The 27941-nt window shown below is 36.7% G+C and overlaps 8 protein-coding genes across 9 annotated transcripts in view; 6 read left to right on the forward strand and 2 right to left on the reverse strand.

The window, feature by feature from the left end:
- Positions 1-1150: 1150 nt before the first annotated feature.
- Positions 1151-7352, reverse strand: LOC133838733 (uncharacterized). Its single transcript, XM_062269957.1, has 3 exons — positions 6880-7352; positions 3824-5928; positions 1151-2783 (listed from the first exon to the last, which is right to left on the reverse strand). Exons 2-3 carry the CDS (start codon positions 5807-5809, stop codon positions 2106-2108), a joined length of 2664 nt encoding a protein of 887 aa, XP_062125941.1. The 5' UTR covers positions 5810-5928; positions 6880-7352; the 3' UTR covers positions 1151-2105.
- A 771-nt stretch (positions 7353-8123) lies between these two features.
- On the forward strand, positions 8124-15151 carry LOC133850181 (ras-related protein Rab-5B). Its single transcript, XM_062286209.1, has 6 exons — positions 8124-8314; positions 12247-12686; positions 13049-13169; positions 13655-13823; positions 13898-14005; positions 14083-15151. Exons 2-5 carry the CDS (start codon positions 12421-12423, stop codon positions 13990-13992), a joined length of 651 nt encoding a protein of 216 aa, XP_062142193.1. The 5' UTR covers positions 8124-8314; positions 12247-12420; the 3' UTR covers positions 13993-14005; positions 14083-15151.
- LOC133848152 (ras-related protein Rab-5A-like) lies at positions 14774-18340 on the forward strand. Its single transcript, XM_062283591.1, is given in 7 exon segments — positions 14774-14896; positions 15458-15538; positions 15541-15611; positions 15974-16094; positions 16586-16754; positions 16829-16936; positions 17012-18340. Coding segments are annotated over 6 exon segments (660 nt in total). The 3' UTR covers positions 16924-16936; positions 17012-18340.
- A 247-nt stretch (positions 18341-18587) lies between these two features.
- On the forward strand, positions 18588-20276 carry LOC133850186 (ras-related protein Rab-5A-like). The gene is made up of 4 exons (XM_062286221.1): positions 18588-18918; positions 19334-19454; positions 19908-20076; positions 20151-20276. The coding sequence occupies exons 1-4, from the start codon at positions 18698-18700 to the stop codon at positions 20243-20245; spliced, it is 606 nt and encodes a 201-aa protein (XP_062142205.1). The 5' UTR covers positions 18588-18697; the 3' UTR covers positions 20246-20276.
- A 757-nt stretch (positions 20277-21033) lies between these two features.
- LOC133850731 (ras-related protein Rab-5A-like) lies at positions 21034-22361 on the forward strand. 2 transcript variants are annotated; one of them, XM_062286907.1, is made up of 4 exons: positions 21036-21478; positions 21539-21659; positions 21723-21891; positions 21961-22348. In XM_062286907.1, exons 1-4 carry the CDS (start codon positions 21267-21269, stop codon positions 22047-22049), a joined length of 591 nt encoding a protein of 196 aa, XP_062142891.1. In that variant the 5' UTR covers positions 21036-21266; the 3' UTR covers positions 22050-22348. The 2 variants fall into 2 exon arrangements, with proteins under 2 accessions (XP_062142892.1, XP_062142891.1); XM_062286908.1 differs by lacking the exons at positions 21539-21659; positions 21723-21891 and having other exon boundaries at positions 21034-21478; positions 21961-22361.
- A 58-nt stretch (positions 22362-22419) lies between these two features.
- On the forward strand, positions 22420-24991 carry LOC133850730 (ras-related protein Rab-5A-like). The gene is made up of 4 exons (XM_062286906.1): positions 22420-22871; positions 22924-23044; positions 23096-23264; positions 23333-24991. The coding sequence occupies exons 1-4, from the start codon at positions 22648-22650 to the stop codon at positions 23467-23469; spliced, it is 651 nt and encodes a 216-aa protein (XP_062142890.1). The 5' UTR covers positions 22420-22647; the 3' UTR covers positions 23470-24991.
- LOC133848156 (protein eyes shut) overlaps positions 24425-27941 on the reverse strand; it is a 63366-nt gene continuing 59849 nt past the window's right edge. The window contains exons 13-15 of the mRNA XM_062283604.1: positions 26009-26512; positions 25543-25646; positions 24425-24999 (exon numbers count right to left, since the gene is read on the reverse strand). Coding sequence (XP_062139588.1) covers positions 24811-24999; positions 25543-25646; positions 26009-26512 — 797 coding nt within the window. The 3' untranslated portion in view covers positions 24425-24810. The remainder of the gene's footprint in view (positions 25000-25542; positions 25647-26008; positions 26513-27941) is intronic.
- The window catches only part of LOC133850729 (MKRN2 opposite strand protein), a 65905-nt gene continuing 63216 nt past the window's right edge, over positions 25253-27941 (forward strand). The window contains exon 1 of the mRNA XM_062286905.1: positions 25253-25756. The gene's annotated coding sequence lies outside the window, so the exon portion shown is untranslated. The remainder of the gene's footprint in view (positions 25757-27941) is intronic.

Consider the following 27941-nt stretch of genomic DNA (forward strand, 5'->3'; position numbering starts at 1 on the left):
ACTTTTACTTTAACGAAAACTTTACTATACGCCAGCTTTTACATTTAGTGTCATTGAAATAAACTTTAGTACTCCAAATCCAAATCAATTGACGATTTATAAGAGATGTCCCAGAGATAAGATCAGATGGGTTTCAATTGGGGGCAAGTAAATGACTTCTATGACGAATCAATAAATTATCAAAATAAACACCCAGTTATTATTATAATTATTTATATTATTGTCGCCTATTACTTAAACGAACGTTGCATTAGTCAGCACTTTTATTTAGGTATCATTAATATACACTTTGGTTTTCCAAATGCAATTTCACAATGTTTGAGAACTTTCCAAGCGGTAATCAACTTGTTCCAATTGAGCGGCAAAGTTACAATTAACTTTGTTTGGCCACAAAACACTCATAAATCAGTTAACTAACTAATCTATAAGTACAGCAAGTTCTCTGATCATTCGACACGTACAAAATAGTCATATAGAATTTCAGCACGTAATCCTGTGACGTTAAATGTTTTTCTTAATTTCCGATTTCATGTTTTTTATTTTGGCTATTAAAAAGGGGGCTCGTCTTGAACTGATAAGCCTGGGCAAGAAATGGGCTAGACATGTGACTAGAGCTATAGATAACATAGTATTTCCATACTAGACAGTTTCAGGCACAGTGGGTAATACTCATCTTGGATTTAAACAAATTCAAAATCCATATCTTATTTAAAAATAATGTATATTTTTATAATATGTGTCAACTTCGTATCGATTCACATTTTAAATTTAAAGTGCATTTTCTATTTCGAAATATTCCAATATTGCAATATTCTATTCTAAAGTTGTAGCTTTTATTATTTAGATTAAATCTAAATTTTACTAACACATTTTCAAAATATTTCCGAGTCTCTTTCTTAAAATGAAATGTCATCTGTTACATTTCAATATTCAAATATTCCGAGACTATATCGTTTATTATCTAGATTATAAATATATTTTACTAACCCATTTTGGAAATACTTTCCCCGACTCTTCTGAAACTAAAGCATTATAATATTCTGAAATTGTATCTCTGATTAGCCAGTTGTTATGAAAATTTTGCTGTCCCACGTTGGAAATACTTTTCAAGTAAAGCATTCCACAAACTCTTTAAAATGAAACCACAAAATTATTTGCTATTTTGTATTCAATATTTATTTAAATAATTGCAATTACTTTTTACTTTTATTTAGTTCACTTTATGTTTTGTTTTACTTTTATCTTATTTCTTTTAGTTTTTCTTTTTTGTATTTTTCTTGTTGTTTATCGAGTTTGCATATACATACAATAATAAGTATTACTACTTAAATCGTGTCTAATGTATATTTGTTGTTTCTGTTATTGGTTTTTATCTTGTTCTTGTATTGTTGTTGTCGCTGCTGCCATTGTGGGGTTCATTAAGGCTATACAGCCGAGGTCAAAAGAAATAGGCGGAACTTACAGAACTAACTGAATACTTAAGAACATCACGGACAGGCGATCAAATTCAATTTGTTGACATTACAAAAATAAAATTCATTCACAATTGGTCAATTTGGAAACGTTAAATGCAAAAATAATAATAATAATAAAAAACAGTTGTACAATAAATATATTGTGAAAACAAATTGGCTGAGCTCAAGTGTGAAATTCGTTGCAACAACGAGGTAAATTGTAGTTTCAAATTGAGGACGAACTTGGAAGTAGCAAGGCAGATAACCAAAAAAAAAGGAAGTTTTAAGATCCAAACCTAAGCAACGAATTAGTGACTAAATTACATTGTGTATCTTAAGGCTAAATTTAACAATTAAAACTGATTTATACAAAGGCGCTAACTCTGCTGCTGCTGATGTCGGAGCGGAGAGCGGAAAGTGGGATGGGAAAGTAGTAAATTGAATCGGAGACAAGCATTTTGCGTTTAGTGCTTTTTGAGTTGCATCTGCTTTCGAGACCGTTTACTCGATAAAAAGTAAACGGTTCTGTATAAACTATTTTATGTTTTGTTTTTGTTTGCTTTTGATTCCAACGCTGCCCACTTAAACATAATTAAGTCTTCTGCTGTGTAAAATTGCTATAAAAACTATCCCAGGATGTGACGACCATACTTAGATGACATCGCCCTCTACCGCTCCGGCTCCCGCTCCTCCTACCACTTCACCACATGCTGTAGCTAACGGTTGACGTGGCTGTGGCGTCGAGGTCAGCGTTAAGAGCTGCTGCTTGCGTTCGGGTTGCTCCACAACGGCCACAATGGGCGTGGGATTGATGAGCGGCGGCGGCAGCTCCTCGAAGGTCATGCAGCTGCCGCGTTGCGCCTCCTCCACAATGGGTGGCGTGTCAATGGAGTCAATGGTGCTATTACTTTGGCTGCTGCTGCTGCGCACTGTGGCAGCCGCATAGCCCTCGGATACCGCCACCAAGGCGGCTGTGGTGTTGCGATTGTGCTGCAGCAAATCATTGATCTGCGAGAGACGCGACGAGCTGCCAATGGGTGCATTCAAACTGATAAAATCCGCAGGCACTGTGGCGCTGCCAAGGCGTCCCATCACCGTCGAGCAATTGCTGGCGGTGACCACAGAGCAGTTGCTGCTGCTGCTGATCGAGGCTGCGACGGTGGTTTCCAGTGCATTCGTGTGCTGATATTGCGTCGCATTCGAGGCTGTCGTCGTCGCATTGCCATAAGGTGGAGCCGATGGCACCGAGCACGAACTGTACGATCCGGGCGATGCACTTCCACCGCCACTCGTGGACGTCGTCTGCTGGTAGCCGCTGTACGAGTTGAGCTGCAAGTGCAAAAAGAATCGTCAGTTAAAAACGGGTAAATTGGTTGCAGAATGGGTTTAACTCCAGCAATGTTTTAAGCAATACGCTCCTAATGCTCCCATTATTCTGACACTCTCATTTCTCTCTCACATCTTTCTCTCTCTGTGTCGCTTAATTTGATATTTTGACTGCCCTTTGCTCAAAAATTGTGTACGCTGGTTTTACAAAACTAGAGAAAACCAAAACAATTCAGTTTTTCAAGTGACACGCCTATTTTATAATTATAGGGTCGCTATTGCAGTTTACAATTTCTTTTTATCTACATTTTAATTGTTTTATATTATTAGTGTGATATCTTCCAGTCCAGCTTGACACGACTTTATTTTCTCACGAATAGAGTTTTTAATTGCTCTTAATGTTGTAAATTTTTATTATTGTGGCCAACTTAAAATTTCTTGGGTTAAAGTTTTTTAGTTAGTTGTAGAAACCCTGCAGAGATCATTTATTTTTATTGTAGTAAAGCGATGTTATTGCGTTCCCTAAAGAATTTGTTAATTAAGGATACTCCTTCCATGGATTTGAAGTCAATTACTTGTGAAAGTATGTTGAGAACATGATTTGGAATCATTTTTAATCTTCCAAGCGCCTTAAAGCTTTCTAATGCTCCCAACTCATTGAAGAGTGGATGGATTCTCTAGAAAATTCGATTCTGAAACAATATCTCTTAGTGGCTTAAGGGTTTCTAATCATTATAGAATAGGAAGAAATTATTCACTAACCCTTTTAAGATAAACAATTGGAGAACCATATTTAGGACACATTTCTAATGAGTAACCTAAAGAATTACCCTTTCAAGCACTCTTTTTATCAGGATTAAGAGCCAAAATGAGCGCATAATTCATTTAAAATCGTGCAAACAGAGACATGGCTTTGGTCTTTATGTTCCTATTGCTCCATAGTCAAAAAGACGAACAGATTCCTCCCCTCTCTTATATATTTCGGTCGAAGTTTCGAATTCGGGGTCTTCTACTGTCTGGAGGATTCACAAAGCTCTACTCACCTGAGCGCTGCCATAGCCGATGGTTTGATGATAGGTGGGCGTCAACAGCTCTCCATACGAGGGCGTGGCATTGCTACCACTGGCAAAGAGACCCGAATCAAGGCTGTCCAGCTGCGGATAGCTGCTCGCATAGCTCGACTGCTGGACAGCAGCAGCGTTGCTGCCTGTCGCTGCAACTGGCGATTGTGGTGTCTGCTGCTGTTGTTGCTGATAGTAGCTGACGCTCGTCTCGGGCGTGTAAGCTGGCGAGGCATAGCCGGAGCTGTAGTTTGATTGCGGCTGCATGAAATAGCAATGCGATGAAGCGGCAGCGGCGGCGGCAACAGCAGGTGAGACGCCACTCGCGGCGCTGCTGCTGTTGCCATACGCCAAGCCACTCTGATTGCCACTTGCCACAACTGGCGCTCCTTGGCTCTGTCGCTGCTCCATGTCCAGTCGCATCACCGTGTGTATGTAATGGGTGCGCACACGCGTCGGATTGAATTCCACGCGCCCCACCGTGTTGCCACATGCCTCACGCGTACAACCGCACGGAAACATGGCGCGATCTACCTGACACTTGATGCCCGCCTGGCTGCATGCGCAAGTCTCGGGATCACAAAACTCGCGACACGAACAGCCGCACACCTCGCGCGAATTCCTGATGTCCCGGCAATCGATCTTTTCGCTCGCATCGATCTTGCGCACACCGGCTGCCTTGAGCAGTGCCCGACGTTGCTTGGGCGTCACCGGTTGCAGGAAGCCATTGGAGCCATCGTCGGCATCGCTGCCGCTGCCCTCGCTCAAATAATCCTCCTCGGACTCTTCGCTCTCGTCGCTGCTCGAGCCGCCCAAGCGCAACTGTTGTTGCTGCTGTTGCTCCTGATTCTGGCTGCGATGTGCACGTCGAAGTTCAGCGGCGTGCTCCGCCAGCGTCATGGTCTTGAAGGCAATATGCATCGCGCCCATGCCGAGCGTGCATCCGCCGGCGGTGGGCACACAATTGAAGCCCTGTTGCCGCGGAAAGTAATAGACCTTGACGTTGTCAAAGTTGATGGAACGCTTGGCGCGTTTCTGGGTCGTGGAGGCGCTGGTGGAGGAGCAGTTGGACGTGGAGAGATCGGGCGGCAGGGCCAGCTCAATGGCATCATCCTCCAGGCGGCGCTTCAAATTGGACCGCAAAGGTTTCACCGCACTTGTGGCTACCACAGGAATTGAAGCTGAAGCAATCGTTGTCGCCGTGTTGTTGAGTCGATCGTTTTCGCTTCCCAAACCCGAATCGGAGCCTCCATCGCTGCGCAGTTCCTCTTCTTTAGTTTTCACCGGCGTCTTGGGCGTTGCGTTCCCTTCGCCCGGAGCTTCAGGCAGCACCATCGTGTGGCCATCAATGTGGTTGCCATCGCTTGTCACCGGCATTGGAGTGTCCAGCTTTAGCCAGAGCAGCTCCCCATTGTTCTCAATGCCCTCCTCCTCATCCTCGGGCTGCTGCTGCGTGAACTCATCGATGGCCAACGGATCCTCGGATATGTTATCGGAGGCGAGCGATGAATTTAACTCGTTATCGCTGATCACAATAATCTCATTGTTGGGAAAACTATCCAGCTCCAGATACTGTTCGTCCAGTTCCTCGTCATCTTCGTGCACCACATGCTGATGCACTTCGTCGTCGTCGGTGAGCGGCTCATGCGCGAAATCCGCCAGCTCATCGTCGAGTTGCAGAGGCACCATTAATTTCGCTTTAGCCGCCGCCGCTGCATGCACTTTACTTGCATCAATGATGGACGTCTTAATTTGACGCTCAATATCATCCTCATCCTGTGACTGCTGTTCGTGTTCCTGTTGCTGTTGCTCTGCCACTGCTTGCTCCTCTTCCTCTGGCTTGCCACTAGTTGTGGCAACGTCCAGCTCGCTGTTTACGCTTGTTGTGCTGCCAAACATTGTGCTGTTGCTGGCATTTTTTTGGATGTACGTAAAAATCTTCTTGATCGGACGGAACATGCTCCTCATGGCCGCCCCTCCTTTATGAAGCACTCAGATAAATGCTTCAGAGCATTCAGGCTTCCGCCGCTGTTGCTGCTTCCTCAGTACTTCAGCCTGCCAGTCAAAGGCTGCTGCTTCAAAGCCATCTGTAAGGGAGAGATAAAGACAAAGAGAGTTAGGTATTGCTTTCAAATGCAAAGAGACAAAAAGAGTTGTGTGGAAGTACGGTTTTTAGCATAGAAGAAAGCTCAAAAGCAGCTAATAAACGATCACATTATGAACACAACTTATCGGTGCAATAAAACAATAGATCCTTACTACGGTGAGAGACATTTTGTTTTGTAAGTTAAAAAAGTTATTATTTTCATTTCGATAAAGTTCTTGCATTGAGTGACATAAAGCGACGAATAAACTTTGTCATCAAAATGCAAAGAGTTGTTTTAAACTAGAATATAGAAAAATTATAATGGCCATTATTGGCTTACCCTGCGTACATCTCTATAACAACCGACAAAGAATGAAAGTCGTCGATTGCCATCAATAACAAATTGAAGACAACAACTTATCGTTGCAATAAAATGAAAGTATCCTTCTTGTTATAAGAGATATAGAGACAAAGACAGTTTGTTTTGTAAGCAAAGCTTTTAAGAATTAGAAGTGAAGTGTGCAGCAAAGCAGAAAGCTCATAGCTAGATAGATCAATGAGAAATTCAAGCACAATTCTATAGAAGAGACAAGTTATCGATATATCCTTGCGGTTGTTGTGATCAATCATATCAATCACATACTTTGTGTACATCTCTATGATAGTCAAGCAGAGTGATTGAGAAAATTCCAGGGCAAGCTCACACACACATAATTGTTGCGTGTGTATGCGGAGGTCACACCTAGAGTGAACCGACAACGACGTCGACGTTGGCGACGACGCCACGTGCAAACTGCGCCAGGATTCATGCAAATGCGAATTTTTCTATTCACGCATATGCAACAGCTTGTGGCAAATTCAATTAACATCAATTGATAGACTGCTGCTATGTGTTCAATAATGCAAATAGTTTTTATACATGTAAATTAAGCAAAATCAATATTTCTTGCACCTTTTATAGATTTGTAGATTTTACAATATGCGCTTTAAATTCCTTTTCACGGGTCACTTGATGTTAAAAGTGTAGAAACTCCTTTTTGGAATTTGCGTTGCAGCTGTGAAAACTGCGACGACGGGGAGACCACAACGTATGTTAGTGTATGCGTGCGTATACGTGTGCTGTGTGTGTGTACGACAGCAAAGGAGGCGCAGCGCAGAGATCACAAAAATCGTTGTAGTTGTGTGCGTGTGAATAATGTACGCGTGTATGTGTGTAAGTTGAGTTCGCAACAGGACGCAGTTGTTGGTTTGCACAATTTGGTAATCACTGAATGTTTTAATAGTCACAGTAATCTTAAGCCGCACTCTCAGTTCTAGTAAAAGCACAATTATTTAATCATATACATAGGCAACGATTTAACCAATTTTTTTGCTCGACGTTTTCACTTCTCTCGCCTCAAATGTTATTATTAACAGTGTGACCTCTCAAGTCCATTTGAAAATATACGTTTTGCTCTGCGAAACATACCAAAAACTTGCCATTTCCGCAAATACCATGGTTACCAATATTTAATACACGATAAAAAGAATAAGATTTAATTTCTTTTTAATAGTTTTTGTTAATTACTGTTTAAGCAAGGTTAAGGTTTAAAAACTAACGCGGGGCAGTATTTCTTCTTTTGTCAAAATTAAACAATATTCACGTTATCGCTAATAATTTAATAAAATACCTATATTTTCACGTGAATTTATTGAAATTTTCATTATTAACAGATTTTCAGCATAATTTCTGGTATAACATAGAGTTTCATAATAAATAATTGAAGTGCAAATTAAACTTATAATTATAAAATTATTTACAATATTATAGTGAAAAATTACATTCCAAATTAATTCGATTCAACGAAAGTTGAACTATATTCGGTTGGTTTCGTTGAGTTGGTGAGTCGTTCAATTATATTTTATGGTACATTTTGGTATATTCGGAAAAACAACTTGCGGTCACGTTGGATACAGCTCTAAAAAAAATTTGTAAGTGGATTCTTAAGTTTAATTGAGGAAAATTATTCGAAAACAGAGTGGGTAATTGCTATTAAAATCGCGAACTAAACATAATAATAAAAAAGAATATTTAAAAGTGCAAGTCACGTCTGACATTTGTTGTAACGCCTTGAAACTGACAAAAACAAGAGGCTGGCTGGCAACACAACTACGGCTGAGCTGAGCTGTGATGAGAGTCGTGGTGTGGAGCAGAAAGAAAGAATCAGTCGCTGTCTATCTCTGTCTGCGTGCGTTTCGTTTCACCAAGTGCTCCGTGGCTGCGCTACGTACAAAACGCAAATAAGAAATCGTAAATCACAGACAAAAACACAAAACAAAGAGCGTGTGGCAAACGGCAAAAAAATAAAGCGTGCAAAAAACAACAACAACTAGAAGCTGCAATCAAAGTGCGTAACGTGAAACACAAGTGTTTGGTAGAAAGGGCGCGCGTTTATTTCTCAAATTAATTAAGAAAGTTGTGTAAAAATTTTTCATGTCCACCATTACAATCGTCATCGATAGCAGCCGTTGCTGAGCGCTGAGAGAGAAAGAGAGCGCGAGCGCAATCAATTCGCCCCACAAAAACATACACACACACACACACATGCATACTTTGAACCTGCTGCTGCAAAAGTAGTGTGAGTAAACGAGTGCGATAGCTGTCCTCGAATTTGGGTGCGTTGTATGCGATAGCATGAGCCAGAGAGGGACAGCAGTAAGTCGCTCGACTGCAGCACCGCGCACAGTGGCAACAAATCGCGCAATAATTGTGCGTTTGTTTTTGCACATGAATGATAGCCAAAAGGGCGATATAACTGAATAATAGAAGTGCTGCAGGTGTTTAAGACAGTGAACGGAGGTCTCAGGTTATCAGCTCAGAGTTCTTGCGAGTATTCTGCCTGATTCTTTGTTTTATTCTTATTTTCATTTTTTTGCGTCTTAAAGTGCAAAGCTTCGAAATATCTCTCTGTGCATGTGTGTGTACTTTGAATTTATCTACAATCGTCGCTTATCGTTGACGCCCCCGGTTCTACTTCTACTTCATATATCATTCTTGCACCCTGTATCAAGTATAAGAAAAAAATAACAAGAGCCTTCGACAAATGTAAACAATGTCACATATTGAATTTTCTTTGTTTTTGTGCTTTTATTAAATTATCGCTGAACCAGCTAAAAAGAACTGAAATCTGCCGACGTGTTAGAAAACGACATCTCAACTTTCTGAAATTACGATCTTTTTTTTTCTCACTTGTTGAATTTTGAAGGAAAATCAATGATGGTTGGCATTGGCCTTTACCTTTTACTTAACATTACATGTTAACGAAGATCTCCCATCAGGTTATCGATAAGAATTAGCAACTGTTACTATGTCAAATGATGTGCGTATTTCTTTCTACTTGCTCTCTCAGTACCCTTTGGTCATTTGCTCTCTTTATGCCCATATGAATATTTGTATGTACGTATGTACATATGTGTATGTATGGGTGTTTAGTAGCCGTTTAGTTTTCTGTGTGAATGACGCATCGTCAGCTGTTTAAGTATTGTACGGTAATTTCCTGACTGGCCGCCGCTTTGTACTTTTGTTTTCATATTTTATTGAATTTTCTACAAACAACGAGTCGCCCGCCGCAGTGTTTATTTCTTGTGGTGATTTCTGGTACGATCGTAGTTTAATTTTGTATATTAACTGTGGTAGTGTTTGCTAAAACAATTAACAATACAGCCTGTTATTTAGAATATATTTGCTTTTCTCCAAATCATGTGATCTTTTGATTAAGTTCAATTTGAAGCGGCCGTTGCAGTGCAGCTTTATGAGAGACAAAAAGACGCCAAATGAACTGAATTGAACAAAAGCGTTATAGTAGTATAATAAAATTGCGATAAAAATGCAACGACGTCATTTGGCAAAGCAAGCGAGAGCAGAACAGCAACAAGATATACTGTTTTAACTTTGAACTGGCAAACGAGAGTGACAGAAACAGCGAGAGTATTGGAGAGTGAGATGTTTCATGCACGTGTGTGTAAGTCGAGCTTAGTGACTTCGATATTTACGACCGTGTGTGTGTGAGTGTGCACTTTGCTCCTCGAAAGCGTCGAAAGCTCAAAACGAGTATGGAATGGCAAACAATAGAAAACGTCAACTGTTAATGCGGCAAGGTTTTTTTTTTAGCGTTTTTGTTGTTGTGATGTTAGTGCTTAATTTAATAACAACACACACATATACAAACAACTGTCATTTACAGTATGCGGCGCATTCCACTTTCTCTCAGCGTCTACTTCTACTTGCAACTGTATAATTAATTTTGCATTGATTTTTATCAGGAGGCACTCTCCCTCCACATCCGCCCCTATATCTATTTCCGCCAAAGATCTTTCTGTACTCACTCACACTCTATCTCCCTTTCGCTAAACCTCCATCCGCATTGTTGTAGTTCCCGCCTTGTTCCTCCTACAGATTTCTCTGTACAGTTTAGCATCGCACTGTTAATTAATTGTGGAGACGCAGTACGCGAGTGTGGGAGTTAACAGACACACGCACACTACTATTTGCATTTATGAATTACAGCAGCAGCGAATCGACTGAATACTTAGCAGAGAATGTGCAGATTGTGATTCACAGAACACAGAGGACTGATAACAGTTCCAGTTAATGCTACTCTGTAGTTGCTCTCTATCTCACTACCTACAATCGCATGACTAACATTGGGTATAAATTATATTTTCATCGAGAATGACGCACTGTTGTGTAAACTGTTTTGTAAACTATGCTGATCCTTTGACAAACCAAACAAGCTAAGCTAATTTTAGTATACATGACAAGTTGATGAAATCGTGCTTGAATCTGATCTGAAGTCATTTAAAAGTGGTTTTCATTTATACTAATTCTTCGCTTTTGTTGTATCGTGTTGACTGTGAGTAAAGCTATCGCTATGCAGATAAGATAGAACATGTTATCGATAACAGTCTGGCGGTGTGTGCGAGTGTTTTGTTTACAGAGTGTTGCTCATGAAAGAAAAAGTAGACAGATGAGCAAACCATAAAAACCCTTTTAGTGTCTAAAGAACACACATACATGCATATTTACATAGACAGAGAGTGTACAATAATTGCGCCTAAACATTTTTAGGGCTTCGCCTGGTTGTTGCGCGTGTTTGAAGTATTTTTAGTTGCTTTGTTGTTGTGATTAGCGCAATTTGCAATTAACTATGTTTGAGTGTATGTAAATGTGTGTGTGTAAATGTTTGTCGCTGACACGCAATCATTTTCTCCTCGCCACATTCTTGACATTGAACTTTGTCGCTCAATTAGCATACGCTAGATTTTAGCTGACCAGCGTTGCCATATTATTATTATTTTTTTTTTTGAATAACAAGAAAACATGCATTTATATATTGGTCTTTAAGTGTGTGCAATATAATGATAAGATTTCGGCCTTGCCTGACCTTGTTAGAGAGCAAGATAAAAGAGAGCATTAACCGGTTTTGTGTGCTTGTACAAGTATTAGTGAGCTTTCAGCTGAAAAGCTTTACGCTTTACAAAATATGATTTATATTTGACTGTTTTGTAGGCAGTGAAGTGCCCAAGAATCAACCTTACACTTAAATATAACAAATGTAGTGCTTATCAAGAGAAATAGTTTTGGGATTTTGTCAAAACCAAATGTTGGTTTGGCACATTGTTATTTTTTTCAGATTTCTAACAATTATCGTTACAGTCCCTGTTTTTTTATTATAAAAATTACAGTTTAGCTATTAAATAAAAATTGGTATTGTATTTTCAAATTTGTATACTTTTATACACGGAAATAATTTCAGAATACTTTAAATCTCTGATTGTATTGTCGAAGAGTATTTAAATGGTTCTTGCGAACATGACCTTTACAATGGGCAAGCAATGGCAAGCTTGCTTGGCTGTCAGGTGTGCATGCGACAAAAAGGGGGGCTTTAGATATGGCTGTTAATGTGGTGTGATAAAGAAACATATACTTTTTGGCCGTCGAGCATGAGAATTATAGTTTTTGGATGCTTTTTTGTTGCCTACCAACATATTTCTTTTGGTGGGGCGTTACTCTGGCATATGTTTTGTCGAATCATTCGACACTGTTACAGTTACTGTTACTTTAATCTGCATGCTCCACTCTCCGTTGCAAGCCACAGAAACGATAACTCAGAATAATGCGTGTGTTCGACATGAATAATGAATTTCGATTAGCGGCAAGGCGGCGATGTAAATAAAGGCGCCAGAAGGCCAATGACGCGGCGCAGCGTTTTTATTTTGTTTATCAACGCGCATATTTCGAATATTATTTTCATATCTCATTCTCCCTTTTTTTTTATAGATCACACACACTAACACAGATAGCGAAAGAGAGAGAGAGAGAGAGAGCGAAGCTTGTTGACCGTCCGTAATTCTATACTGAACATATTTAGTAAGTTTTAAGCGCAATTTAGAGCAACTGCAATAGCAGCAGCAACAACAACACCAGCAAAAACAACAAGAACAACACAGCAAAATGGCAACAACACCACGCAGTGGGGGCTCTGGCTCTGGAGCCGCACAACGCCCCAATGGAACCTCGCAGAATAAAAGTTGCCAATTCAAATTGGTGCTACTTGGCGAATCGGCTGTGGGCAAATCATCGCTGGTGCTGCGCTTCGTCAAGGGCCAGTTTCACGAGTACCAGGAGAGCACGATAGGTGCTGCCTTTCTCACACAAACCATTTGCATAGAGGATACGGTGGTCAAGTTCGAGATCTGGGATACAGCCGGTCAGGAGCGGTAAGTTTGCAATGAACTGATTAAATAGATGTTAAGGTTAACGTTAATGTCAACGTAATGTTACTTTAGCTACTAATGTTAAATCAACTGTTAATGTAATGTCGCATATTCTGCTATTGATAACATGGCTGTTGCTTTAGCTGTTAATGGTACTGTTAAAATTACTAAAAATTTAAATTGTACTGTAGCTTAATCTTTCTGATTGATTATCTGAAGTATTGTTTTGTCTGTTAATGTTAACTAATCTTTACATTTGATTATACAGTTTTAGTTATCTAAATGTGTATATTATTGCTGTTGCAGTTCATTAAAAATGTATCTTGATAAGGGTTATTTATTAACAAATATTTCTTTGTTTACAGGTATCACAGCTTAGCTCCCATGTATTATAGAGGTGCGCAGGCCGCCATCGTTGTCTACGATATACAGAATCAGGACAGTTTTCAGCGTGCAAAAACTTGGGTCAAAGAACTACATAAACAAGTGAGTAATGCATTCAATCAAGCCGCTCTGCATTCTTGCCTTTTGTGCTTCAGTTCTCATTAAACGTACTTCAGCCCTGTGCTTTTTTTTTACGCCGTTTCATGCATACGTATTTATTGAATTGAAACATTGTCTCGTGCATTGAACTTATTTATCATTTCCGGCATTGTTCACGCCTCACTGCATACACGTCAAGTCATGGCCTGTTGAAGGTTTGCCAAAAGTAAAAAATCCATTTCATAAATGATGGCTAAGAATAAATGCACGAAATAGTAAGATAATAAAAATTACTATTTAAGTTTGCTTTTCTGTAATTTGTGATATAATATTGTTGAGTAAATGTTGTTACTATTTTATACTAATCAAAATTTAGAAATAAAATAATAGAATTCAGGATTTGCTCATATTCACATATTTTTCCTGCATACTTGTATTTATTTTTATGTCTTACAAATTGAAATTTATGTTACGCGCTTATTTTTCAGGCCTCACCGAACATTGTCATTGCGTTGGCTGGCAATAAGGCGGACTTGTCCAACATTCGCGTTGTTGAGTTCGACGAGGCGAAGCAATACGCAGAGGAGAACGGATTGTTGTTTATGGAGACGTCCGCGAAGACGGGCATGAATGTCAATGATATCTTCTTGGCAATTGGTAAGTGCTGCTATTAAATCAATAGATTATTGATTATTTGCAATACTAAATGATATAATTCTTGTTCATTACAGCCAAGAAACTACCGAAGAACGACAACAATCAGGGATCTGTTATAAAACCAAATGGAAATGAGCCGACTCAAACGACGAACAACTGTTGCAAGTGATGTCCCTTTGTAGGTGTGTGTGCGCCCCTAACAAAATTGATTGGATCATAGAGAATTTTACATTTAAATCGGTTAATTTTGTCATTGCAGAAAATGAAATTTCCAACGAGAGATTTGAAAAGTTTATGCTGATAATTATAAATAAAAACATTATTTAAAATTTAAAACTAATGCCGGCTCCCAGGGGCAAGCAATTTAATTTCACATAATTGATAATGATGATGATGATGGAAAACCAGAAGATAACGATAATATTAATTATAAATTAAATTAAATGATAAAGAAAACCACAAAAAACTAAACCAATCACAACAAAAAACAAAAACGTAAAGCAAATAATAAAACAACAAAAACAACAACAGCATAGTCCCGTTAAAATCAAGCGTAAAATGTTATCAAAAAGTAAACAAAACACAACGCTCCTAACATACTTCTAACTCTGGTCCACGCTCCCCGATTCCCTCACATAGTTCATAACCGCCACTTAGAGAGCTCCCTCCTACAATTTCATCTCGATCAGATGCAAAACTTCTAAATAACGCATTAGAAATAATATGGTAAAGAATAAACATGATAAATATGAAAGCGAGAGTTCACGTCGTGTCGTAGAAATGTTTAAAATTGAATTGTAAAGAAAACAAAAACGAAAAAATAATGAAAGAAACTTGATAAGTTTGTTTATAAATGGGTGACGATGATACCAGAGAAATTCCAGTTGCAGTTGTTCTCAGCAGCGTTCCAAAAAGAAAAAGAAAACACAAATAAAATAAAAAAAGTAATGATGAAGATAAAACCGAAGATCAGTTCAGTTTTGTTCAGTTCAGATCAGCAGCTGAAGATTCGCTCGTCCTCGATCTGTGGCAATGTGTGTGTCTATCCGGCCGTCAAGTTGCGATGGACACGTGTGATAGTTGCAATTTATATAAATTATATATATATACACATATGGAAAAAGAAAAAATGAAATGAAAATCTAAAAAAAAAAAATAAAAAAAATAAATAAATAAAAAAATACATGAAAAGATTGAAAAAACATACAAAGAGGAATTAATGAAATTATTCATTTTTGTTTCAAACTTTACGTTTAGCTTATTTTATTTCCACATTCTCTAGCAACAATCGAAGATTAAATGCTACTCTTTAAATCATCGTAACAAAACATAAACATAAAAGATAAACTTTCAAAAATTAAGATGAAGTTTAAGCAAATGAAGTGAAGTCTAAGAACAACAAGTAAATCTTATACATAAACGACTTTGTTTTGACTCGCTTAACAAATGCAATTTAATTTTCAATTCGATTTCAATGTATATGTATATCAACCAGCGATCAACCAAGCAAAGCAACAAAAAATATAAAAACAACAGAGAAATCAACCAATAAAACTCAAATAAAACAATACGAAAACAAAAGCAAAAACAACAAAGATAACAGCATAAGATATGGGAAAAGATTCGACTCCTAGCAAGCTGTGTCATCGCTGGTGCTGCGCTTCGTCAAGGGCCAGTTTCACGAGTACCAGGAGAGCACGATAGGTGCTGCCTTTCTCTGACACAAACCATTTGCATAGAGGATACGGTGGTCAAGTTCGAGATCTGGGATACAGCCGGTCAGGAGCGGTAAGTTTGCAATGAACTGATTAAATAGATGTTAAGGTTAACGTTAATGTCAACGTAATGTTACTTTAGCTACTAATGTTAAATCAACTGTTAATGTAATGTCGCATATTCTGCTATTGATAACATGGCTGTTGCTTTAGCTGTTAATGGTACTGTTAAAATTACTAAAAATTTAAATTGTACTGTAGCTTAATCTTTCTGATTGATTATCTGAAGTATTGTTTTGTCTGTTAATGTTAACTAATCTTTACATTTGATTATACAGTTTTAGTTATCTAAATGTGTATATTATTGCTGTTGCAGTTCATTAAAAATGTATCTTGATAAGGGTTATTTATTAACAAATATTTCTTTGTTTACAGGTATCACAGCTTAGCTCCCATGTATTATAGAGGTGCGCAGGCCGCCATCGTTGTCTACGATATACAGAATCAGGACAGTTTTCAGCGTGCAAAAACTTGGGTCAAAGAACTACATAAACAAGTGAGTAATGCATTCAATCAAGCCGCTCTGCATTCTTGCCTTTTGTGCTTCAGTTCTCATTAAACGTACTTCAGCCCTGTGCTTTTTACTCCGTTTCATGCCGTTTCATGCATACGTATTTATTGAATTGAAACATTGTCTCGTGCATTGAACTTATTTATCATTTCCGGCATTGTTCACGCCTCACTGCATACACGTCAAGTCATGGCCTGTTGAAGGTTTGCCAAAAGTAAAAAATCCATTTCATAAATGATGGCTAAGAATAAATGCACGAAATAGTAAGATAATAAAAATTACTATTTAAGTTTGCTTTTCTGTAATTTGTGATATAATATTGTTGAGTAAATGTTGTTACTATTTTATACTAATCAAAATTTAGAAATAAAATAATAGAATTCAGGATTTGCTCATATTCACATATTTTGCCTGCATACTTGTATTTATTTTAATGTCTTACAAATTGAAATTTATGTTACGCGCTTATTTTTCAGGCCTCACCGAACATTGTCATTGCGTTGGCTGGCAATAAGGCGGACTTGTCCAACATTCGCGTTGTTGAGTTCGACGAGGCGAAGCAATACGCAGAGGAGAACGGATTGTTGTTTATGGAGACGTCCGCGAAGACGGGCATGAATGTCAATGATATCTTCTTGGCAATTGGTAAGTGCTGCTATTAAATCAATAGATTATTGATTATTTGCAATACTAAATGATATAATTCTTGTTCATTACAGCCAAGAAACTACCGAAGAACGACAACAATCAGGGATCTGTTATAAAACCAAATGGAAATGAGCCGACTCAAACGACGAACAACTGTTGCAAGTGATGTCCCTTTGTAGGTGTGTGTGCCCCTAACAAAATTGATTGGATCATAGAGAATTTTACATTTAAATCGGTTAATTTTGTCATTGCAGAAAATGAAATTTCCAACGAGAGATTTGAAAAGTTTATGCTGATAATTATAAATAAAAACATTATTTAAAATTTAAAACTAATGCCGGCTCCCAGGGGCAAGCAATTTAATTTCACATAATTGATAATGATGATGATGATGGAAAACCAGAAGATAACGATAATATTAATTATAAATTAAATTAAATGATAAACCACAAAAACTAAACCAATCACAACAAAAACAAAAACGTAAAGCAAATAATAAAACAACAAAAACAACAACAGCATAGTCCGTTAAAATCAAGCGTAAAATGTTATCAAAAAGTAAACAAAACACAACGCTCCTAACATACTTCTAACTCTGGTCCACGCTCCCCGATTCCCTCACATAGTTCATAACCGCCACTTAGAGAGCTCCCTCCTACAATTTCATCTCGATCAGATGCAAAACTTCTAAATAACGCATTAGAAATAATATGGTAAAGAATAAACATGATAAATATGAAAGCGAGAGTTCACGTCGTGTCGTAGAAATGTTTAAAATTGAATTGTAAAGAAAACAAAAACGAAAAAATAATGAAAGAAACTTGATAAGTTTGTTTATAAATGGGTGACGATGATACCAGAGAAATTCCAGTTGCAGTTGTTCTCAGCAGCGTTCCAAAAAGAAAAAGAAAACACAAATAAAATAAAAAAAGTAATGATGAAGATAAAACCGAAGATCAGTTCAGTTTTGTTCAGTTCAGATCAGCAGCTGAAGATTCGCTCGTCCTCGATCTGTGGCAATGTGTGATCTATCCGGCCGTCAAGTTGCGATGGACACGTGTGATAGTTGCAATTTATATAAATTATATATATATACACATATGGAAAAGGAAAAAATGAAATGAAAATCTAAAAAAAAAAAATAAAAAAAATAAATAAATAAAAAAATACATGAAAAGATTGAAAAAACATACAAAGAGGAATTAATGAAATTATTCATTTTTGTTTCAAACTTTACGTTTAGCTTATTTTATTTCCACATTCTCTAGCAACAATCGAAGATTAAATGCTACTCTTTAAATCATCGTAACAAAAACATAAACATAAAAGATAAACTTTCAAAAATTAAGATGAAGTTTAAGCAAATGAAGTGAAGTCTAAGAACAACAAGTAAATCTTATACATAAACGACTTTGTTTTGACTCGCTTAACAAATGCAATTTAATTTTCAATTCGATTTCAATGTATATGTATATCAACCAGCGATCAACCAAGCAAAGCAACAAAAAATATAAAAAACAACAGAGAAATCAACCAATAAAACTCAAATAAAACAATACGAAAACAAAAGCAAAAACAACAAAGATAACAGCATAAGATATGGGAAAAGATTCGACTCCTAGCAAGCTGTGTGTGTATTTTTCCAATTTATAATTTTTATGTTGTATGTATGTATTTAAATTTAACATTTATAATAAAAATCGTATATATATCTCTATATATATAAAAATGAATCACAATTGTATTGCATTTCTTCACTTCATATCAAATCGTGAATTTTTACACCGCTTTTAGCTATGTATATGTACATAGTTTCAGTGTGATATATTTAGTTAGTTACTGAAAACAATGAAGTCTGGAGCTGTTTCCTATGCGGTGTCTCAGTTCGAATTATACGCTTAAAGAGAAGAGACCGAAGCTCCATTATAAGAGGGCAGGAGATGGGCAAATCGATGAAAGTGTCTTGGGTGATGGATTACCACAGAGTTGTTATTTTAGGTGCTGCTGAAGTGGGAAAATCATCGCTGGTGCTGCGCTTCGTCAAGGGCCAGTTTCACGAGTACTTGGATAACACGATAGGTGCTGCGTTTTTCACACAAACCATTTGCATAAAGGATACGGTGGTCAAGTTAGAGATCTGGGATACAGCCGGTCAGGAGCGGTAAGTTTGCAATGAACTGATTAAATAGATGTTAAGGTTAACGTAATGTCAATGTAATGTTACTTTACCTACTAATGTTAACTCAGCTGTTAATGTAATGTTGCATATTCTGCTATTGATAACATGACTGTTACTTTAGCTGTTAATGGTACTGTTAAAATTACTAAAAACTTTAATTGTACTGTAGCTTAATCTTTTTGATTGATTATCTGAAAGTTAGCATTAATTATGATGAGTAGAGTTTTGTCTATTAATGTTGACTAACCTTTTACATTTGATTATACAGTTTTAGTTATCTAAATGTGTATATTACTGCAAAGAAAATTCTACAGTTCATGCTATTACTGCTGTTGCAGTTCATTAAAAATGTATCTTGATAAGGGTTATTTATTAACAAATATTTCTTCGTTTACAGGTATCACAGCTTAGCTCCCATGTTTTATAGAGGTGCGCAGGCCGCCATCGTTGTCTACGATATACAGAATCAGAACAGTTTTCAGTGTGCAAAAACTTGGGTCAAAGAATTACGTAAACAAGTGAGTAATCCATTCAATTAAGCCACTCTGCATTCTAGCCTTTTGCTTCAGTTCTCATTAAAAGTACTTCAGCCCTGTGCTTTTTTTTACTCCGTTTCATGCATAGTATTCATTGCATACGTATTTATTGAATTGAAACATAGTCTCGTGGATTGAACTTATTTATCATTTCCGGCATTGTTCACGCCTCACTGCATACACGTCAAATCATGGCCTGTTCAAGGTTTGTCAAGAGTAAAAAATCCATTTCATAAATGATGGCTAAGAATAAATGCACGAAATAATAAGATAATAAAAATTACCATTTAAGTTTGCTTTTCTGTAATTTTATAGTAATCAACATTTAGAAATAAAATAATAGAATTCAGGATTTGCTCATATTAAATTTTTTTGCCTGCGTACTTGTATTTATCTTAATGTCTCACAAATTTATATTACGCGCTTAATTTTCAGGACTTACCGAACATTGTCATTGCGTTGGCTGGCAATAAGGCGGACTTGTCCAACATTCGCGTTGTTGAGTTCGACGAGGCGAAGCAATACGCAGAGGAGAACGGATTGTTGTTCATGGAGACGTCCGCGAAGACGGGCATGAATGTCAATGATATCTTCTTGGCAATTGGTAAGTGCTGCTATTAAATCAATAGATTATTGATTATTTGCAATACTAAATGATATAATTCTTGTTCATTACAGCCAAGAAACTACCGAAGAACGACAACAATCAGGGATCTGTTATAAAACCAAATGGAAATGAGCCGACTCAAACGACGAACAACTGTTGCAAGTGATGTTGCAATTTCCAACGAGAGATTTGAAAAGTTTATGCTGATAAACCAACTATTGTAAATAACGCATTATAAATAATGTGGTACAGAATATACATGATAAATATGAAAGCGAAAGTTCACGTCGTTAGAAAGCTACAGTCGAGTGTGCTCGACTGTGAGATACCCGCTACCCATTTTGAATAAAAGCAAAATATTGCGGTATTTTTTTAAAATATACCGAAATACAAAATATTAAAAATATACCAAATTATGCATTTTGTATCTCGATATAGTACCGCATTCAAAATATACCATAGATGGCTCAATATACCAGATTGTCAGCCAAAGCAACTAAGAGCCCCAGTAAGTAAGCGTTTTTGCCCATACAAAAGTATTTCTTTAATACCTTCCACAATTTGTATCTGATCGCAATCAATTTTCAGGACGCATAAATACTATAGTTATTATTGTAAACACCAAAATTCGCAGCTCTAGCTTTAAAATTACGTTTGTTATTTGATTTTTTTGATTTGCGGGTGCGGAAGGGGTGTGGCAAATATTTGAAACAAACTTGATTTGCGTGCAAACATAACAAATGCTGTCGAAAAAAATTATAGCTCTATCTCCTATAGTCTCTGAGATTCAGTGTTTTATACGGACGGACGAACAGACGGACATGGCTAGATCGTCTCGGCTGTTGACGCTGATCAATAATATATATACTTTATGTCTCCTTCTACTTGTTCCATACATTTACTGCCGGCACAAAGTTATAATACCCTTCTACTCTATGGGTAGCGGGTATAAAAATCGTATATATATCTCTATATATATAAGAATGAATTACAATTGTGTTGCATTTCTTCACTTCATATCAAATCGTGAATTTTTACACCGCTTTTAGCTATACATAGTTTAATTGTGATATACTTAGTTAGTTACTGAGAACAATGAAGTCTGGAGGTGTTTCTTATGCGGTGGCTCAGTTTGAATTATACGCTTAAAGAGAAGAGACCGTAGCTCCATTATAAAAGGGCAGGAGATGGGCAAATCGATGGAAGTGTCTTGGGTGATGGATCACTACAGAGTTGTTATTTTAGGTGCTGCTGAAGTGGGAAAATCATCGCTGATTGCAAATTACACGCAAGGCAAGGATCTGAGTTATAAGGAAACGACACTGATTTCCTCTTACTATCCAATCCATCCGGAGAAGACGATAAGATTAGATTGTTGGGAATTGGCTGGAAATGAGCGGTAAGTTGGTTTAATTAAAAATATGTTATAAATACTTTATAATGTAAATGCTTTAAATAGCTGGCATCAATTGGCCCCCTATTATTATAAGGATGCTCAGGCAGCGCTCGTTGTGTACGATGTGCAGGATCCTCAGAGTCTATGGACTGCCAAAGAGTGGATCAAGAAAATGCAAAATGAGGTTACTATTCTGTAAATATAACAAAAGCTTTGAATATATACCATTTTTTATCAACTGTTATAGGTCTCTCGTGATATTATCATAGCTATAGTTGGCAATAAATCAGATCTATGGGATGCATCTTGCATCGATTCTATAGAGGTCCAAAATTATGCTTTCGAACATGGTTTTATATTCATTGAGACGTCTGTTAAAACGGGTCAAAATATAAATGAGCTGTTTGCGACAATAAGTGTGTATAAGGAATTTTGCTAATACTTACACAAATGTTTTATTTATATTATATTTTTCAACATTTTAGCACAAGAACTGAAGACTAGGAAAACTCCGATGTGTTACAAACAAGAACAAACAGTATCAAAGCACAGATGTAGATGTGGGTGCATCTAAATAGAGGAATTTTTAACTACATCGAACAAAACATATTTGCTACATGCAACGGAGGCTTTATAAATCACTATATTTGGATTTAAATTCCGTATTATATTGCAAATAAAGATTTGCTATGAAACAAAGAAAGAAACAATTGACTAATAATATTACGAAGAATAATCACTTAGTTTTAAGAATTGAGTCATCTTATAATTGCGAAATATTATATTAAGATTGATCCTATGTTATTATGATACATGTTTTACTTTTAGTTATAGTTATATTGAAATGACACTGACAGACATATATAAATATATATACGTATGATATTGTATATCATAATAATCATTGGAATATTTTTAGCATTGTTGATTGCACTTAAAGTATTCCATTATGAATCCGTTCTTCGTATTTATGAAAATCTAATTAAAGAACATAATACAAATCGACTGGTGAGTATATAATAATATATAATATATTGAATCACACGCCGCAAGCAATAAAAAATAAATGCTTTAAAATCATATATACAATTCCCGAGTACTGGAATTACTCGCATTTAATTACATGCTCAGTTTATGGTCTAAGCTCATAGAGTACGTATCAAAAAACAATTATGGGACGGTTCTCCACTATCAAAAAGGTCAGCAGATTCGATGTTATGTTGCTTGGAGATAAAGAAGTGGGCAAAACATCATTACTCTCGCGGTTGATAGACGAAAATTCTATAGAGTTAAAGAAAACATCAAGCACCGCTGGAGCTGAGAATGTAGTAAAGACAATTGTGTTGCCTGATGCCTATATAAAACTTAACATTTGCGATACTCCCGGACATGAACGGTAGATATATCACTTTATAAGACAGCATAAATTCTAAATGTTTTTTACGTAGTTTTATTCACCTGCTGCGAACATATTACCAAAATTGTCAAGGTGCAATACTCGTGTACGATATACAGAATCGAGAGACCTTTGAAAAGGTTCAGGATTGGGTGTTTACCCTCAGAGAAGAGGTGAGTAACTCCAGCATAGTAAAAATATGACTTTCAATTGTTTTTCAACAGATTTCATCAGACTTCGTAATCGCTTTGGCTGGCAATAAAATGGATATGGAAAACAATCGGCATGTGTCGAAAGAAGAAGCAAAACAATTTGCAACTGTGCATAATTGTTTATTTTTGGAGACATCTGCAAAGAGTAACAAGAATGTGTCATTCATTTTCAAAGCGCTTGGTGAGTCTAATTGAATTACATATATACCTAATATTATTATAATTATAATTAATCATATATACTTATAGTCTTCGCACTACATAATCAGAAAGAAGAACGCAGTAAGGTTGTAAAAAACCAGGTATCCAGCAATGAAGTTGACCCCGAGCCTGAGGGGATGAAGAAGAAGCGAAGACGTTGTTTTTGTCTTTGCTCCATATGTTAAGCAATTCATTATGCGATACGGCAACACCATGTCGCTTATGCTTATTAAGTTGGTTGCACTTGCGGTCGGCATAAATAAGTATAGCTTACCGTTAGGAAATAGTAAAGCCTTGAAATTATTGCTTTTATTAACTCATTCTAGTTTTTATTTTGAAATCATAAGTTGAAATAAATAGTACATACTTATTGTAGTTCTCGATTACATTTTTTTCAGTTTCATTATAATTTTCCATTTTTATTTTACTTTACTCTCGCATTTTAATTGTATAATAAAGTATTGTATATGTGTATATATATATTTTTTTTTTATGATTTACTTTCTTGATTTACTACTTGTTTCATTTTATAAGAATAATATTTGTTGTATTGTATAAATTTCATGAAGAGTCAAAGTTTTTGAGTAGTTTCTTTTTTCTTGTTTGTTTTTGAAGAAAACAATAAATCATAGCGAGAGTATTATACTAACTTACTACAAGGCAACTAAACGGCTTCAATTTGAGTAGCGTTTTGCTCATTTAACATATCAAAAAATAACAGGAAAAACATTAGAATATATAACATAATAAATTTCAGTTTAATCTAAAAACTAAACAAAGTGGCAGAAAATTGTTTTAAGGGCAGTTTCAAAGTTGATAAAGAACACATAGAATTTAGATTATAAATGTGAATGAGAGTCGAATAATAAAAATAGTTTAACAAAACAAAATATGCACGTATGTATGTATGTCTGTTAAAAAATGTTGATTTAAAGGAAAGTATTTCTTCATATTTTGTCATATGCATTTTATGTTTATCATTATTCCACATTAAATATCACTTACGTAAGAGAAGTATCTGTTTTTTTTTTTTTGTTTTGGTTTTTGCTAGATTTAGCTCCTAAACTACAATTTTGTTCAAGTGTTTCTTAGTTCTGCTCAATTTATTGATAAACCACAATTTTTCTTTTTATTATAATATCATTTCTGATCCATGATATTATGCTTCTTTTTAATCTAAACTTTTTGTTTTTTTTTTTCTCCTTTTTGTCAGTTATTTCTATAAAATTTACAAAATTACGTTCCATTTCGTTAAGCTTCAAATAGCTTGTCTCCATCTGTATACATTGAATTTCATTTTTCGTTTTTATTTTTTTGGATTGGGACCTTTGCGATATATAAACTCCCTTAACATTTAGCTTATGTACTATATTTATCGGGGTTTTCTTTTGTTTCCAGTTTTTCTTGAAATTTCATCCACAATGAGTTAATTGCAATTCACATAAATATACGAATAATTCTATAATAGGTTATACAATCTTTATATTTTTATTTTCGTCTATTTCTTGTTTGATTCCTTCTTTGATTTATACAACAATCGGCTCATCACCATGCAAATCACAAGAGCCAATATTCTCGCCCTGGTACGCCGAGAAATCGCTTATAACGGCTCTCGGCTCTGCACCGAATTGTATGTCTTGAAGGCAGCCCTTAAACGGTTCAAAGAAGCGGCCTTGCGTCCGTTTGCTCACCGATTCCTGCTTGGGGGAAGCCACCTGCAAAACGAGTATTTCAAAATTCAGTTACAGTACATGTGCAGTATTGCCACATGGGCACAAAACTAAGCTCACAGGGAGTTAACAGAGCTACGTTAACACAGCAGCTATTAACGAATGCAGGCTTATGTTAGCTAACATAGTACGATCGATCATATGAGCCCTCTTAGCAGTGTCATTTGAGCCCCACAGTCTGCTTAACAGTCGATACTTATGTGTGGATGTCGATAAACTAATGTTTGCAGTCGCTGTGCATCTCTAATTAACTCTGGTTTAGTATTTTGTTTAAGCTTCTTTGGACGCGGCGCGTTCGCTTTTGCATTTATTTCGTGTTTATTTGTGAACAGAAAGTTACATTATAATGTTGATGGCGACATGTACAACGTACATCTGCATATTACTTTGTTAATGGAAACATTGTAATTTGAATAACGCAAACAGAAACGCTGAAGACTGCAGAAACCAAAAACCATTCACGTTTCTACTCGGGCACTTTAATTCATCTCATGTGCAGTGTGTTGTATATGTGTGTGTGTGTCGTACGGTGTTCGCAACTCTCTTGCTTTCGCTTATTGGCTGTGCGGTCTTGCTGTTTCTGTTGCGCACACGTTCGCTTTTGCCGGCAGTTTCGTTATACGTTGAATTGACTTCGAGTTTGGTGAAGCGCAAATCGCGCAAATGCAGTGGAAGAATTGAAAGTCACACAGAGGCAATAATAATAATAGCAAAACCAGCAGTATTAATTAATTACAAGTCGGTAAGTCTGCACTATTGCATTATTAATTTTTATGAAGCAAACACACGCAGTGTCGAAAAATTAAAGATGGTGCACCATTTGATTGCCATGTTAAGCTTGCAATTTTTAACGGTATTATACGGAGGTATGACGTCACATCGCAACCTTTCACTCTCTCTATGTCATTTATTAGTAATTACGTTAGCGAAAGACGCTCTGTTAATTCTGTGACGTCACAATATGCTGCGCGCGAAATGTATCATATGCACTTACCTAAATAGAAAATATCCTCGTAGCTAATCGTTGGCTCTTTACCCGCTCTTCGCTGCAATGCTGTTGTCGTTGGTGTTGTTGTTGTCGCTCGCCGCATAAGCTCCGGCAAACGTTCGGTGAAAATGACCTCGCCATCCAGCTGCAGTTCCAAACGTGTACGATCCAAAAGCACACTTGTGCCGTGCCAAGCGCCATCGGCAATAAAGCCACTCGCTGGGGCCTGAACTGTATCGTTATTGCTGCCCAACAGATTGCTGGCGAGCTTAAGATGCCCATTCTCCAGACCGAGACCCAAGAATTTCATTTGATTGTGCTCACTCCAGAGCAATAGACCGTCCGGTTCGATGGTGGAGAAGTTTAGCGAGATTTGTATGGCTTCGCGCGGTCGGGCAGGGGAATAGAGCACCGAAGGGCCGCGTCTTTTGTCTTTCATGGGGATGCGAGGGGGTGGCAAGATCAGGTAACTGTTGCCACGGAAGCTTGGCGTTGTCGGCTTGCTTAAAGCTTTACAGAGAGAGAGAGATAGAAAGAGAGATTGAGTGAATGAAGAGCGGGAAGTTAATGCATAAAGTATATATTGCATGCGAGTGTATAATTAAATTACAGCATCACCACGCTAGTAATGCAACGAGCTTCATAATCATATTTTTATGAACATCATTATCATATCATTATGCTATTTGTTGAGTCCCTGATCTCGTTTGCCGCCTCTTCTGCTACTTTGGCTGCCTGTCTAATCGCTTATCGCAACATCTTTTTTTTGCTTCTTTCACTTGATTCTTATGTTTCTTGCTTGTATTCGTTTCGTTTGGGTTTTTTTTATTGTTGTTGTTTTGCTACCACTTTAGCTAGACACTCCAACTTGATTGCACTTGTTGTTTCGTGTTTTCACCAGCTTGTTTATTGCTTATTGTTGTTGTTGTTGTTACTGTTGCTGTTGTTGTTATTAGTGGCATGTTAATTCAGTTTGTTAATAAGTGAAAGGCACTCAACAGCTGATTGTGATGCCAGATCAGGAGGCAATTGTTGTATAACACAAACAATAACTAAAAACATAAACCTCTTTTATAGCCCTAAACTTCTAAGCAAATAGTAATTCTTTAGAATTACCTCATACATATTCCATCTGTTTGAAACTAGAATCTTAATGAAAACAGTATAGCTATAAATGCTGATAAGATGAAAACTTCACTGAAGAAGTGTCTACGAATTGGATAACGATTCTAAACCGAAGAAACGGGAGCATCGATAAGATATGCAAAACGATAGATAGTTAAAAAAGAGTTTTAGAAACTAATTTTAAGAGGAGTATTTAAAAAAGCATACATAATCCAACAAACTATATATTTATATTCTCTGCCAACCTTGTGAAGAATGTATGTGTTAATATGAAATGAATTTACAATCTATGTTCCCTCTTTATATAATCTCATTACTTTTCGTTTTATATAATTTTGATAACTTAACTTTACATAACATTTCATTAGAAATAAAGCAGAAATTGAAGTTTATTGCCGTTGTTGAAACCACAAAGTTCTATTGTGTTTATACTATGCCTTTAGCTGACTATGAAATTGGGTTGAGTTTCGAATTTTTTCCATTATCTCAGCAGGTTCAACTCTCTGAGTCAGAGTATGCCAATTTTTCTGTATCCGATTTTATTTTTTTTTTACTACCTATTTTAGTTCACTAATTTTACTGCGATTTTGTTAGGGTTTTTTTTTGCGAATACACAACTTCCTGACCCCGCTGCGCAACGAACCGTAAGATTCATGGTGCTATTAATGGCTTTGTGTGGAGTCTCTCTTCCCGTTGTCTCCCCCCTCTCGCTATAGATCTCTAATTATAATAATAATATTGTTGTGTTGGATTTGATTTTTTGTCGTTTGCTTTTAACATTCGAAATTGAAAACTTGTTTAGATGATGAACAAA

Source organism: Drosophila sulfurigaster, chromosome 2L (assembly GCF_023558435.1).
Source record: "Drosophila sulfurigaster albostrigata strain 15112-1811.04 chromosome 2L, ASM2355843v2, whole genome shotgun sequence".
In the NCBI taxonomy this organism is placed as follows: domain Eukaryota; kingdom Metazoa; phylum Arthropoda; class Insecta; order Diptera; family Drosophilidae; genus Drosophila; species Drosophila sulfurigaster.